General features: G+C 32.8%; 1 protein-coding gene across 1 annotated transcript in view; it reads left to right on the forward strand.

Annotated features, from left to right (window-relative positions):
* Positions 1-211: 211 nt before the first annotated feature.
* The window catches only part of SYCP2 (synaptonemal complex protein 2), a gene marked incomplete at both ends in the record, with an annotated part of 46,555 nt that continues 31,243 nt past the window's right edge, over positions 212-15,523 (forward strand). The window contains 13 exons of the mRNA XM_080716476.1: positions 212-235; positions 1,978-2,121; positions 2,890-3,022; positions 4,201-4,301; positions 4,576-4,600; positions 7,409-7,494; positions 8,064-8,149; positions 8,874-8,908; positions 10,430-10,572; positions 10,656-10,708; positions 12,654-12,699; positions 13,313-13,408; positions 14,999-15,059. Coding sequence (XP_080572602.1) covers positions 212-235; positions 1,978-2,121; positions 2,890-3,022; positions 4,201-4,301; positions 4,576-4,600; positions 7,409-7,494; positions 8,064-8,149; positions 8,874-8,908; positions 10,430-10,572; positions 10,656-10,708; positions 12,654-12,699; positions 13,313-13,408; positions 14,999-15,059 — 1,033 coding nt within the window. The remainder of the gene's footprint in view (positions 236-1,977; positions 2,122-2,889; positions 3,023-4,200; positions 4,302-4,575; positions 4,601-7,408; positions 7,495-8,063; positions 8,150-8,873; positions 8,909-10,429; positions 10,573-10,655; positions 10,709-12,653; positions 12,700-13,312; positions 13,409-14,998; positions 15,060-15,523) is intronic.

The raw sequence follows: 15,523 nt of genomic DNA on the forward strand, positions 1-15,523 counted from the left end.
ACACACACAAAAAATGTAAATGAATATAGGTGTAATTTGATAAACAGGTATGAAAAATATTCAATGAGGAATATAAACATTTCTTGCCTTTGGTATAAGCAGCAATGTTTATGTGTGCTAATTTTTTTAAATACATGAAACATCATAAGATACAGAATTTTTTTATTTTATAGGTATTTGTCTTGTCCTGCAGTTTTTAAATGAAGTCAAAATGCCAATAAGACCAGATCTCCAGGTATGTAGTCCTAGGCAAGAAGGAAGCATTTTAAGTCTTGAAATCACTTTTTGTATAATTGAAGATATTCAGTGCTATAATCTTTAGCAGTGACAAAGTTTTCATGAAATGGTCCTTTTATTTGTTGAATAGGTATGTTTTCAAAAGCCATATTAGAAATATTTATAAAGTATCAACAATGCTTTTTTTGTAAACCTTTTACTTTGAAAAGTCCTATGCAATGATTAATGTATTATGTGTAAACATTTTAAAATAAACTTTTTATCAAGTAAGATCATTACATTTAGATAAGGAGTGAATTTATTTATTTTTATTTTTATTTTTAGTGGTACTGAGGTTTCTGGAAGCCCTTCTACCCCTGGCCTACACTCCCAGACCTATTTTATACATTTTTATTTGAACGCAGGGTCTCTTAAGCCAGAGAGGCTGGCTCTGAACCTGGGGGATCCTCCTGTGTCCGCCTCCCAATCACGGGGGTTACAAGTGTGCGCCATCACACCCAGCAGGAGTGGATTTTAATATATCTGTTTAGTATGTTTGCAGTTTACCATCAAATCTGTGTAGTGATCAAACCGTAGTCTCAAAACTCACTACAGAGTTATATTTTAATAGCTGGATGCCAGGTTTTGTAAAGGCTTTATAAATATTGTATAAATGTACTGTTAAATTATATTGTTTAGTATTACTTTCTAAAGGTACTTTTGTCTTTTCTCATGCAATTTCTTTGCAATTTAAAATCCCATTAAGCCTGGTGTGGCACGCTTGTAATCCCCAGGCTTGGGAAGCAGAGACAGGAGGATCACACAGGTTGGAAGCCAGCCTTGCTGGCTTAAGAGACCCTGTTTCCAAATAAAAATATATATAAAAAAATAGGTATCTGGGAGTGTAGCCCGGAGGTAGAAGGGTTTCCAGAAAACCCAGTACCACCAAAATAAATAAATAAATAAATCCATTAAAAATTGGTAGCCAAATATGCTGGTCTTTTATCCAGCATGTTATTAGTTAATATAAAGTTGATTTTACTTTTTAAATGTATTTTTATTTTTATTTGGAACATAATGAAAATGACATGCATTCAGACGGTGCTTGGTGCCCTCTCTTCCTCTCCCTCCCAACAATGAGTGTCCAGGTTGACCATGCTATATTCATCCTTTTACACATATTCAGATGGAGCTCCTCCATTAATCAACCTCAGCTTTCCTCCTCTCCTCTCCTTCTCTTCTAGCTTTGCTGAGGTTTCCCCTCCACTACCTGGAGTCCCTCTGGTCTCCCCAATGCTCCCTAGGTTGGGCACATTAGAGAAAACACATGTCCCTTCTCTCTGTGCTTGGCTGCGCTCACTTAACTAGTGTTCTCCAGGTCTTTCCATCTTCTTGCGAATGACACGATTTTGTTCTTAATAGCTGAGTAGAATTCCATTGTGTGTATTTCCCATAATTTTGCAGTCCTTTCATCTGTTGATGGAGACTTTTACTTTTTATCATGTTTTTGTTGTGCTTAACATAATGATGACTTTAGCATTAAAACATATGAATTTGAAACATTAGAGAATATTTTTTAAATTTATGCAGTCTTGTTATCAAAGAAAATTAGTCTCTGACTCAGTTACTTAGTACTAGGTAGGATTTTTTCTTAAATGAAGTGAATTTTGAGTTCATTTAAGAGTTTTCATGTGAAAACAATTCTCAAATCTAGATTTCAAGAGGTGACTAATTTTGGTGCCATTAACTGTCTCTTTCTAGCAGTTGGAAAAATGCATTGATGATGCTTTAAGAAAAAATGATTTTAAACCTTTGAAAACACTTTTACAAATTGATATTTGTGAAGATGTGAAGATTAAGTGCAGCAAACGGTTTTTGCACAAGCTGGATGGCCTTATATGCAGGGTAAGTGTTCACCTTTGTTAATGGTTGTTAAAATTATTAAAATATGATTTTATTTTCTAGAAAGAAGTAGTCCATTAGAAAAATAAGTTTAGGCAAGATTGCTTATAATTCTATAAATAAATTTTATTTTACTACTTGCTTATTTATTTAGTTTTTGAAGAATTTTAACACATTGAGCTCTTCTTTCTCAACGAAAATATACAAAAACTGTATTTACAGAAGCTTACCATTATTAAGTTATATAAACCGGGGGAAAATAGTTTACTATGTTTTAAGCAACCAACAGCTGGTAAAACAAGCAAATTATTTAAGCAGTGTGATCTATTTTTCAATCTATCAGCATGTTCTTGATATGAAACAAACCACCTTGGTGCTCTTGAAAGTAAAGCAAATCCCACCATTACCCAAATCCTTCACTTGATTTAGTGTAGCTGAGACATTTTAACGCTGGACAAAGGTGCATGCTGGGTAATGGCAGGCTTTCCTCTTACACAGGGTGGAGTTATGAATTTGAAAGTCCAAGTAAGAACTTCCTGGATTCACAGTTAGAATACACGGGCATCTCAGAGGGGACTGAACTGGCTCATTGCCTCCTGGTCTCCAGCCTTCCTTGAGTCTGTGCAGTCATTTGTTCCGAGTCTGTCACGCTCGGGATGGGTGGCTGCGCTGATCTGCTGGTGAGTGGGGTAGCTGTAGAATGCTTACTTAGCGCAGTGCTCTCCCTGCTCTGTTGTTTGCAGACATTTAAATGTATACTTTTCATTTTAGGAACTTAATAAAAAGGATATCCAAACTACTTCAACCATTTTCACTTCTGTTGGAAGATGTGCCAAAAATATTTATATATTGGGACAAACTGGACTTTTAACCATGATAAAACAAGGACTAGTCCAAAAGATAAGTATAGAGTATGTAAAATGTGAGGGAAATATGATACAAGGTATGCTTTGTTATTAAAATGAGAAATGGTCCAAACTATTAAAAACTTTTTTTTTTTGGTACTGAGGATTGAACCCAGCATTCTGCATCTAAGATATACCCCCATCCCTTTTGATTTTTGAGTTTTTGAAACAGTCTCACTAAGACCAGGTAAAGCTGGCCTTGAACCTGCAATCGTGCTGTCCGAGCATCCCAAGTGCACCACCATGAATTACGGGAGTGCACCACCATGCCTAGCTAATTTTGGAGCTTTATATAAAGCTTTAAGAATAAAAATATGTTTATAATTTATGGTATATATTAGAGATAAAGATCATAAGGAAACTCTACACAAGCTCATTGATAATCCTGTGAACTTAAGGTCACAAGACTCCCTGAAATTTTTATTTTCTTTCGTTCTTTAATAACTAACTTTATTTTTGGTTTTGGTTTGTTTACTCTCTTTCTCCCATAATAAAATATAGGATGTTGATTTATGTCTTTTTATTGATTTCTGAATAATTAGTACCTAGTACAATCATTGGGATATATATATATATATATATATATATATATATACAAATGTCTTAATTGATTAAGGTACTTTTCAAATTGTAATAATAACAAACTGATCAATTTTTTTTTTTTTTTTTTTTTTTTGGTGGTACTGTGGTTCCTGGAAACCCTCCTACCTCCGGGCTACACTCCCAGACCTATTTTCACACTTTTTTATTTGGAAACAGGGTCTCTTAAGCCAGTGCGGCTGGCTTCGAACCTGTGCCATCCTCCTGTCTCCGCCTCCCAAGTGCGGGGATTACAAGCGTGCGCCACTACGCCTGGCAAAACGATCTAAATTATGATCATTTATTTCAACCTATTATAATAAATGTATCTACACTGGGAATTGAAAGGGGAAATAAGGATATTCTACCAGGAATTAACTTCATTCATTCCCATCTTAAACAATGATAGAATGGAATGAATTAGCCAAGAAGTAAAAACAAAGTTTGAAAGTATAAATTTATCTTATAACATATTGAAATTTGTACTTTTAATGTGTGTTTATTTCTAAGTTTACTGTTTATACAAATATAGGTATATCTTTTAATTTATTAAATAGAATTCAAAGTATCTAATATGTACATTTCTTATTTTACATGGCTGCCTGGTTTGAAAAAACCAAGGAGATTATTCTAAGTCGAGGAAATTCAAAAGATGAAGCCATAATAAATTTGATAGAAGACATATTTGATCTTTTGATGGTAAAAATCACATTAATTGATGTTGTAAAGCATGTGTTTATTTAGGAAACAATTTGTATGCTCTGTTCTTAGAAACACTGATCACTAGAAAACTCTGCCACTAGAAAACTGGATAGTGATTTGGTTTGATTAGTCTATTTCAATTGTATAAATAATTTATACTGATTAATATGATTCAATAGTTCATTAATAAAAACTAAATAATTAGAAATAATCTGCCATTTAATACTATTTGTTTATGGTTTATAATAAAATATAATTTTGTATTTTTTAGGCCATACATGACATCAATAATGAAGGTAAAATAAACATTTTATTTCTTTTGGAACAATAATTTGCCATTAGAATATTAGTATAATTTTAATTAAATTATTTATTTGCGGTACTAAAGATTGAAACCAGGAGCTTTCTACCTCCAAGCTATCCCCCGAGCCTTAGTTTTAATTCTTTGTTTTTGAAACAGGGTCTCACTAAGTTGTAGAAGGCTCACTAAGTAGCCGAGGTTAGGTACAAATCTGCAGCCCTCCTGTCTCAGCCTCCCAAGCACTGAGTTCAATCCTCAGTACCAAATTGCTGGGTTCAATCCTCAGTACCCAAAAAAAAAGTTTTTAATAGTTTGGACCATTTCTTATTTTAATAACAAAGTATAAGTGTGTGACACCACACCTGCTTAATTTTTTAATTTTTATAATATTTTCCTAATATTAGACACTCACTACCTAGTTTAGGAAACTAACATTTTCTGTAAAGAACCAGATAGCAAATTTCAGACATTCAGGCAAAATAAAATTGTGACCATTATGTTCTATTAATATAGTTGAAGATATAATAATTGAGAATAATTTTGTGGAACAGGTATACTAGTTTTAATATTATTTTTGAGGGGGTAATATTTCACAAAATTAGGATTCAGAATTACTGATTCCTGGTTTCAAAGCTTATTATAAATATTCATTTGTTGATCTTTATAATGAGAGTCGATGTATATTATATTAGAAAGTGTCTTTTCAAGCAAATAATGCCAAAAATTGATAGTGATTCAGGAGCATGATTTAAGTGAGCATATTTATCACTTTATAATCCATTAAAATAATTGCCTGGTTCCTTTTTAAATACTTGCATTTTAGAATATAATTATATTACACATAAATAGCTTCTAGTTAAAAGCTATGGAGAAGCACCTCAATTGCCCAACTTTTTTTTTTTTTTTTTTTTTTTGTGGTACTGGGGTTCCTGGAAGCCCTCCTATCTCTGGGCTTCACTCCCAGACCTATTTTATATTTTTATTTGGAAACAGGGTCTCTTAAGCTAGCAAGACTGGCTTCGAGCCAGTGCGATCCTCCTGTCTCCACCTCCCAAGCACAGGGATTATAATCGTGCACCACCACGCCTGGCTCCCCAACTTTTTTGAAACATGGAAATTTTCTTTGTGCTTAGAGCAAGGTCCAAAAATGCTGGATGAACCTGTAGTTAGATCCTAGAAAAAATACATCCCCTCTAAATTTATGTGGGAATGGAAATGTTGCTTTGTGCCTTATATTTTGACATTTTGGGATGTATATAAAACAAAGTAAAGATTTTGCTTAGTATGACTCGTATTACCTGCCACTAGTTGTCTTATAATTTGAGGTTCAATTCATTAAGTAACATTCTCAATGCTGCAAAGATAATTATCAAAGTTGTTCAGTATGTAATAAAAATAATTGAAAACTTTTTGCGGGTCTGGGGATGGAACCCAGGGGCATTCGACCTCTGAGCTACACCCCCTGCCCTATTTTTTTATTCTTTATTTTGAAACCGGATCTCACCGAGTTGCAAAGGGCCTCACTAAGTAGCTAAGGCTGTCTGCGAACCGTGATCCTCTGGTCTCAGCCTCCCAAATGCTGGGATGACAAGTGACATTCTTGTTCAGGAAAGTTTTAGACTTCTCCCTGAGTATCAAAACTGCCACAATAAAATTGTACCACTGTTAAGCCATTGGACTGTCATGCATTAGGGACAAGTAGGATGCTCAGCTTCTGTTTCCAACAAAAATCATGTAACTGATGTGTCTAAGTCATGAGCGTGAATGGAGTTCACCTTTGGTACTACTGGCTCAATTAAACATGACACATTCAAACATTTTGCACAGATGGCTTGCCAATGATTACAGTAGTGACACAGAAGAGGCAATGGGTTTGTTTGATTTAGTTTGTGTGCTGTATACTGCCAGCCTTGGATCTGCTGGAACAATTTTTTATAGTAAATGGAGTGTGAAGCCATTATAGAACTTATCCTTTCTCTTATGGTTAGCAAGTGTCTTGTAGCAAACAGTGAGAATAAAGTTATTTTACCTTTGTATTGGTTGAGGGAAACTTCCAGAATAGTAATCAAGGCAGGTAAATAACTTATAAAAAAAAAACTGCTGCCTTCAGAGCCAAAAGGTTTTAAATGAACTATTAATACAAATGATAGTTAATGCTACATTTAATTTCTTTGCAATTAACATAACAGATAAGTCTAAATTCTCAAGTTTTTAGGAGAAAAAAACAGTCCTACATTATTTACAGCAATTGTAAAGTTATGCCTATGATTTTTAAAGTAAATCATTAGATCTTTAAATCTGAACATTTTTTTCACTGTAGTCACTTTCAAAGGTCATGTTTGATGTTGCAATAATTTTATTGTTTGAAGTTATCTTTAAAATTTGCATTATGAAACAGCATGTACCAAACTGAATATATTTAGTTTTGGTGAAGCCTCATCTTTGAAAATAGGTTAACTTGAAAATAGCTCAAATTATTATTTTTAATTAGTACTAGAATTTCTGAGGTATAAGTAAAAATTGAGACTAGTTTAAAAAAAAAAAACCACCTTAAATGAAAGTTTCCGCTTTGGAACTATATTTACTTCATCTAAAAAAAAAAAAAAAAAAAAAAAAAAGCCTAGTATTTCTTTGAAGTGTGCCTAAAATGAGAAGCTAGGTCTGGGATATTTCTTGCTTCCTCAGGCCCAGAAAGTTGGCATTCTTCAGCACTCTACTAGTACTTCCTTTCTGTTAATTCATATAAGAAAAATTTGCCTTTTAAATGATTTAAGTTAATTTTATTAATAACATTTTTATTTAGGTAAAAGGCAAGTAGTGGAAAGTTTCATACCTCAAATTTGTGCTCTGGTTACTGATTCAAGAGTTAATATTTGTATTCAGCAGGAGGTAAAGTAATTTTATTGTCTTTTAAACCCTAAAAATTTAAAAATAAAAATTTAATACTAATTTATCAAATTAAAAGGTACTTTTTCTTAAGTATGTTTCTGTTGTCTTAATAAGTCATTGCCTGACAGATTTCCTAAATGCTTATTACAATTAATAATGTGTTTATTTGTGTATATTAAATAAATATACTTTGTAGATGTTAGGAATCCTTAATTTTATAAAGGCCCAGATGACCTATATTTGTGCATAAATGTACACACATATATTCATCACAAAATAAGGTAACATTTTTTTGGCTTCTTGAGTTTTAGGATAAGAATAAATTTGTCATTCTGCAAAGGATTTAAATTCTTTAAGTACAGAAGTCATATTCACTATGTTGTATCCTGTGGCTTATGTAATTTCATAGTCACTGTTTTATACTTAATATTCTTTCCTAGATCTAGTCTATTTCATGCATAAAATGCAGTGATTAAGAAAAATTAGACTTCTAAGCTTATGTGCCTATTTATCTAAATGCTTAATGTTTTACTGAATATAGTTAATTTATTATCTTTTTTCTTTTCTAGGCTTTAAAAAAAATGAATGCTATACTTGACAAAATGCCTCAAGATGCCAGGAAAATACTTTCTAACCAAGAAATCTTGAATCTCATGTAATAATTTATACTATATTGCTTTTACTTGTTGTTTAAATAAGACAACCACAAGTTTGTCTTAAATAATTGAAATATAAGCCGGGCGTGGTGGCGCACACTTGTAATCCCAGTATTTGGGAGGCTGAGACCTGAGGATCGCGGTTCACAGACAGCCTCAGCTACTTTAGTGAGGCCCTCTGCAACTTAGTGAGACTCTGTTTCAAACTCAAGAATAAAATATAGGGCAAGGGGTGTAGCTTGGAGGTTGAATGCCCCTGGGTTCCATTCCCAGACCTGCCAAAAATAAATAAATAAAATAATTGAAATAAATCATATTCGTGTGTGTGTATACATACATACATATATATATATATATATATATATATATATATATATATTAGGTGGTACTGGGGTTCCTGGAAGCCCTTCTACCTCCGGGATACACTCCCAGACCTATTTTTACATTTTTATTTGGAAACAGGGTCTCCTAAGCCAGTGCACGTGGCTGGCTTCGAACCTGCGCGATCCTCCTGTCTCTGCCTCCCAAGCGCGGGGATTACAAGTGTGCGCCACCACGCCCGGCTTATTCGTATATTTTTAATATGATATATGCATATATTTTCTACAAAACTCAGTTCTAATGGGCAATTATATTAGTGAGTTTCATCCTCTTTCCAGAATGCATGAATTTTCTGTTAAGCTGATACTAGTTCAGTATATAATCTGTTATTTTAATTCACAGGAGTAGCATGGGAGAAAGGATTTTAGATATTGGAGGTAAGTTTATCTTTTCAAGATTTGAAATTATTTCAAATTTATGAATAGTATATGTTATTTTAGTAAAAATGATATTAGCATTGTAATGGGATGAGATTATGTGAAGAAGTTAGGAACTTTATATAAAATCAGGTCATTTTAAAATTACAATAATAGTATCTTTAGGACAAAATTAATAGGAGCTAGATGAATACAATTTGTGGCTAATGGTAATTTAATAAGTAGCTTCATTGGCAGTAAAACCAAATTACTTACACTAAGAAATTTCTTAAATGGTATTTTGTGAAATTAGGTCTAATATTTTTTAAATTTATTTTTATTTTTTAATGCAGCTTTCTTTCTTTGGTTTTATTTCATTTTTTTCTTTGACATTTATGAAACTTATTAAATCCAAAGCAAAAATACCAAAAATTTAGAAATCACTCAAATTATATAGCATAGTTAAAGAGCACCTTCAAACTATAAAGTCAAATTATAGATAACATCAAAATAAAGTTCATTAATTAGAAGGCAAATAATTTATACCGCTATAAGTTTGCTTCAATGCCATTACATGCTATAACAGTCCAAACATTTTATTTTTTTTATTGGTGCATTGTAGTCATCCATCTTAATGGAGTACAAGATGGTAGAGGCATACATGCACACATCACCCAATTAGCCCTTCCCCAATTCCCGCCCCATTCCTCCCCCTCTCTCCTTCTCATGTTTGGCCCAGTGATTGACTTTGATATGTTTGTTAATGAACACCATAAACATTTTTTTCATAATATTCTTGGGATCAAAGACATTTTTAACTATGTTTACCAAGAGAACTTAAACTTTATTTCCTAAATTTCCTGTGAACAAATTTTGATAGTTATTTACTAAAATAAAATTTACTAAATAATAAAGCTAATAATAATATGTACTTACTAAAAAAGCATGGTTTAAAGTACTCTGGGATAACTATAAACATCATGTTACACAAAAGTAAAACATTTATGTGCTACCCAAATTATTTTGCAACTTATACTAATAATAATGAAATGGTAGCCTATGAATATTTAACAATTTCTTTTAAAGCTTTTTTCTTTTAGTCTTATTTCTATTAATAAACTTGCTAGCCGGGCGTGATGGCGCACGCTTGTAATCCCCGCGCTTGGGAGGCAGAGACAGGAGGATCGCGCAGGTTCGAAGCCAGCCGTGCGCGCTGGTTTAGGAGACCCTGTTTCCAAACAGAAATATAAAAATGGTCTGGGAGTGTAGCCCGGAGGTAGAAGGGCTTTCCAGGGACCCCAGTACCACCAAAAAAAAAAAAAACAAAACAAAAAAAACCCAAAAAACTTGCTATTTAGGCTGATTGAATTACTTTGGTGATGAGAAATCTCTAATCCATATGAGGAAAATAGCAGAAATGGATAGATTGCACTACTATCTTCATTATTCTTTTGCTTTTCCTAATACCTTGTAAAATCCATGGGCTTTTATAACTTAATTTTATTAATTTCAAATCACACATTGATTATCTTTTTTTAATAGATTATGACTTGCAGGTAGGAATTTTGGAAGCTTTATGTAGAATGACCACAGAAAAACAAAGACAGGAATTGGCACATCGCTGGTTTTCAATGGATTTTATTGCTAATGCGTTTAAAGGGATTAAAGACTCGGATTTTGAAACAGTAAGTAGTATTAAAATAACAGAAAAAACAAATGTTCTTATTTAATTATAATTTTAAAGGTCTTCCTCTCTTTCTAAAATTAGGACTGCAGGATATTTCTCAACCTTGTGAATGGTATTCTTGGAGATAAAAGAAGGTAAATGTAACACACACACAACCATTTGCTGATCCAAGAAGTAGAGCTCAAAGGGGAGCACCCAGTGTCCAACTTTTATCAAAGTAACTTTCTTTATTATGTTGGAGTGCGAAGTGTGCTTGGGTATTCAACTTAAAACAATATCTTACATAGTATCATTAGTAAACTACCATCCTGGTAGTATAAAATAATCTTCTACTGGCCTTGCTTTAAAGTTTTGGACTTTTTGAGGAAAATATTTTATCAAATTTATGTTAATAATGTTGAATCTTCAGAGTTAGTTATAACCTACTACCTTAGTTTTCCTACCAATATTATAAGAATATTAGTAATACCTACCTCATATGTTTGTTGTGAAGATAAAAAGAGTTGTTTAGTGTTTAAAATAGTATATACTATGAAATCAATCTAAGAATTTAGCCTTTTTTGTTTGCAAAATTATTCACCTTTCTTTTCTTATCTAAGTCCTATAGAAATTTTCATTGCATTAGTAATATGAATGAAAATTGGAATTTCTGCTCATATTTGATAGTACACACAAAATTTTTTTATATAATTACTTTAGTCAAAATGATAGGTTGAATAGTATCCTCAAAGCAATATGCTTTTCTTTCCTAAACAAATTTTTATCTACCAAATACCTTTTTGGGGAGTGTGATTTCCTCTAGATAATTTTTTTATTGGTTCATTATAGCCTTACATCCTAGAGTTCACAGTGATGGTGACACACATGCACACAGCTCTTGGTGGGCTTTTCCCTCAGCTCCCTCTCCACGCCCCTTATCATACAAGATGGGAGACTGGCATTGGTACTCTCACATATGTATATAATGTCAGTAGAAGTATTTCCCTCATTAACCCCCCACAACCACCTCCCTCATTCCACTGGGGTTTCTCCTCCATAATGTAAACTCCCCCTGTATCCCGGTTTCTCCGTAGCCCCTGCATATGAAAGAAAACATATGACCCTTCACTTTGTGTGACTGGCTAGTCTCAACTTAATGTTCTCTAGGTCCATCTATATTCCTACAAATTGCATAATTCTTTTTGCTAAGTATAATTCCATTGTATGTATATCCCACAATTTTGAAATCCATTCATCTCTTGATGGACATCTGGGTTGATTCCATAATTAGGCTATTATGAATTGTGCTTTTATAAAGATGTATATATGTATGTATGTATGTATGTATGTATGTATATATATATGTATGTATGTATTATGGTAGTATTCTGATCTCAGTCCCTTTGAAAATATAGCCAGGAGTGGTAGAGCTAGATCATATAGTGGAATTGTTCTCAGTTTTCTCTGTAATCTCCACACTGATCTCGATAGCAGCTGTACTAATTTGTATTCGCACCAACAGTGTAGAAGAGTTCTTACATCCCCACATCCTTACCAGCATTTATTATTGTTTGACTTCTTGAGGATTTCCATTCTAATTGGGGTTAGATAGAATATCAATGTAGTTTTAATCTGCATCTCCCTGATTGCTAGTGATATTTAACATTTTTTCATGTATGTATTGGCCATTTGTATTTCTTTTGTAAAGTCTATTTAGTTCTTTGTCCACTTCTTGATTGAGTTATTAGGGTTTTTTTAGTGTTAAGTCTTGTAAATAATTTGTATGTTCTAAATATTAGTCATCTATCAAAGAAACAGCTGGCAACAATCTTCCAGCTATTTCTTTGATAGATGACTATTCTATCAAATCTCTCTGCATGCTTTCTCTTTAGACTCTTAAAGTTCAGCAAATTAAAACAAGAATTAATAAATGGGATGGCATTAAACTCTTGTTTAAAAAAGTAATAGATATACTTTTATTTAAAACGTTATGACCACTGAGTAATTTCCCCTTGACTCTAGGCATAATTTCTATGACTAGACAATATTATGCTGTCAAAGCTTACTTAGCTTTTTCTTAAACCACTTTTTGTATTTTAGGGTTTTTACATTTCCTTGTTTGTCAGCATTTCTTGATGAATATGAGGTAAGTATGAAATTTAACATTGTTTTATTGGATGAGTTTCGATAGAAGAGTCAAGTAAATTATGGGTTACAAACTGATGAAACATTAAGACTCATACAAATATAGCTGGTCTTATATCGCATACATGAGAGTGACACCAGGGAAATCCTGAGTAGTGAGCATATGTGTGGCTAAGAATAACTGAACTGTGAAGGACGGACTTCTCCATATTTCCTCCTGTTTCCTTAGTTATGTCTGTTATTGATTTGTCTCTCATGAAGATATTCAAACTAAGATTTTCAGCCTTCATTATCCCTTAGAATATTTGTGATTTTTGGAAGCCAACTAATTTCTGTGTAAAATATTGATATGGCATTTCCTCTTATTGTTTTCTAAATGTAATTAAATGTTACACTTGCATATTCTCTTATTTTACCTTCTCTAACTGTACTGTTTTTCTTTAAAAAAAAATTTCAGGAGTCATTTCTCTTCTATGGGACATAGTATTGCCAGATTCTAGGATAAAAAATAAAGCCAACTAAGATAAAACAATCAGGCATGAATGTAACATGATAACAGTTTTCTATTTTCATTTTAAACATTATATACTAGTTTTATATGCTTGTTTTATTAGCTGCAAATACCATCAGATGAAAAACTTGAGGAATTTTGGATTGATTTTAATCTTGGAAGCCATACTCTGTCATTCTACATTGCTGGAGATAATGATGTAAGCTTGATTTTCTCTGTATTATTCTATACATATATATTTATAAAACTTTTAATTTACCTTTCTGTGTATATTTTCTATTTATTCCTTTAATATAATAGTGATATGGCTGAGTAAAATTCCATTCTGTACATATCCCACAGTTTTGTAATCCAGTCATCTGTTGATGGACATCTTGGCTGTTCCATAGTTTGGCTGTAGTGAATTGTGCAGCTATGGACGTAGATACACGTGCATTAGTTTGGTAGTTTGGTTTCCTTTCTTTTGGGTAGATACCCAGAGATGGTATTGCTGGATTGAATGTTACATTTGTTCCCATTCTTCTGAGGATTCTCCATTCTGTTTTCCAAAGTGGTTGCACTAATTTGCAGTCCCACCAACAATGTCTTAGAGTTCCCACTTTTCCACATCCTCACCAGCATTTGTTGTTGTGTTTTGAATGATTGCCATTCTAGATGGAGTTAGGTGAAATCTCAGGGTAGCCAGTCGCAAAAAGTAAGGAATCAGATGCTTTCCCTAATATGTGAAAGCTAGGGTGAAAGGGATCATAGGAGAAACTCCAGGTGAAAAAGGAGATCCTGTAGAGGAGCAAATAAGGCAACCTAAATGTGGGTGGGGATGGGAGTGGGGAAGAGGGAAACTCTTTAAAGCACACGATATATTTATTCATATCGAAGTCAACCACTAAACCAAGTATGGGAGGGAGGGACGGGGAGGGAGTGAAGTGGGGACTGGGTGGAGGCTGGCTGGGTGATATGTACATCTATGTCTACACAAGTGTTTTTTTTTTTACCCCATTATTATGTATGAATACAATGCACTAATAAAAAATTTAAAAATTAATAATGATAGCTCTTATAGTTTTAATTAGCTAGCACAGTAACTTACTAAGATAATTAGAAAAAAGTGTTTCTGATGTTTTATTGTAACAGAAAAAATACTAATTTTTAATACTTAGCATAATCTTTTTAGAACTAAATTACATTAGTGACATAAAATTTTATATTCAAACAAAGTTTATTAACTTTAGAATCTAAAGAAAGCTGTAAGGGCTGGGAATGTAGTTCAATGGTAGAATGTGTGCTTAACATGCATTAGGCTCTGGGTTCAATCCCCAGTACCACATTATTAAAAAAAAAAAAAAGCAGATACTCAAGTATAGAGATATTCTGTTAAAAATTGACATCAACAGGTGGTGATAAATGGTGTTATTTATTCATAATTTTTTTATGAGCATCATGATTATAGGTCTTAAGACAGGTAGTAGCAGTAGAAACTGAGGAATGAGTTTGACTTCACAAAATATTTCAAAGGGAAGGATAAAAGAATTTGGTCACCTTTTTAAAAAGGTGTCCTCTAATATTATGCTCATTCTTTTATGCTTAACAGTAAGAAACTATAAAAGTATTTCCTTTTAAGAGCAAACAAATGTAACGTGTATTATGTTAATTCTTGGAACATGAATATAAAAACTGAACACTTAGAAATATTAGTAAAATATTTTTATACTTTATATAACAAAGTTGATATTTAAGGAAGTTTAAAATCAGGAATAAATTATTTATGATCAGAATCTATTTTTAATTTAAGGACCATCAGTGGGAAGCAGTCACTATGCCTGAGGAAAAAGTACAGATGTATAGCATTGAAGGTACTATGCTTATTTTTTATAATTCTCTTCTTGATTTTTATTATCTGGAATAGAAATTACATTTTAGGGGAATAACAAAATAGATTGATAAAAAAAAAATCCCTATTTTATGTGGTTGTTCTCCCTCAGGATGTCTTCCTTCTGCCCCAGTATATATTCTGGAGGCTGGTGTGGAGACTTCTCAGCCAACAACAGAAGCCCCACCAAAGGTAGAATAGGAGTAATGATGGCCCCGGGGCTGGAGGTTTAGTCAGTAATACAAACAAATCAACTGGTTTGCCAACTAATATTTTATGATTTTTCTGGAGGATAGAGTGTAAATACTTCTTTACAAACCTGTGCTTACAGAATATTTTTTTCTGGATTGACAATTTCATTGAGGAGAAGGAATATCTTATCTCACATTTTTCAGACAAATTTTTATCAAATATTTATTATCGATATATTTATAATAACTGTAGATG

The sequence above is a fragment of the Muscardinus avellanarius genome (assembly GCF_963383645.1).
Source record: "Muscardinus avellanarius genome assembly, chromosome: 19".
In the NCBI taxonomy this organism is placed as follows: Eukaryota; Metazoa; Chordata; class Mammalia; order Rodentia; family Gliridae; genus Muscardinus; species Muscardinus avellanarius.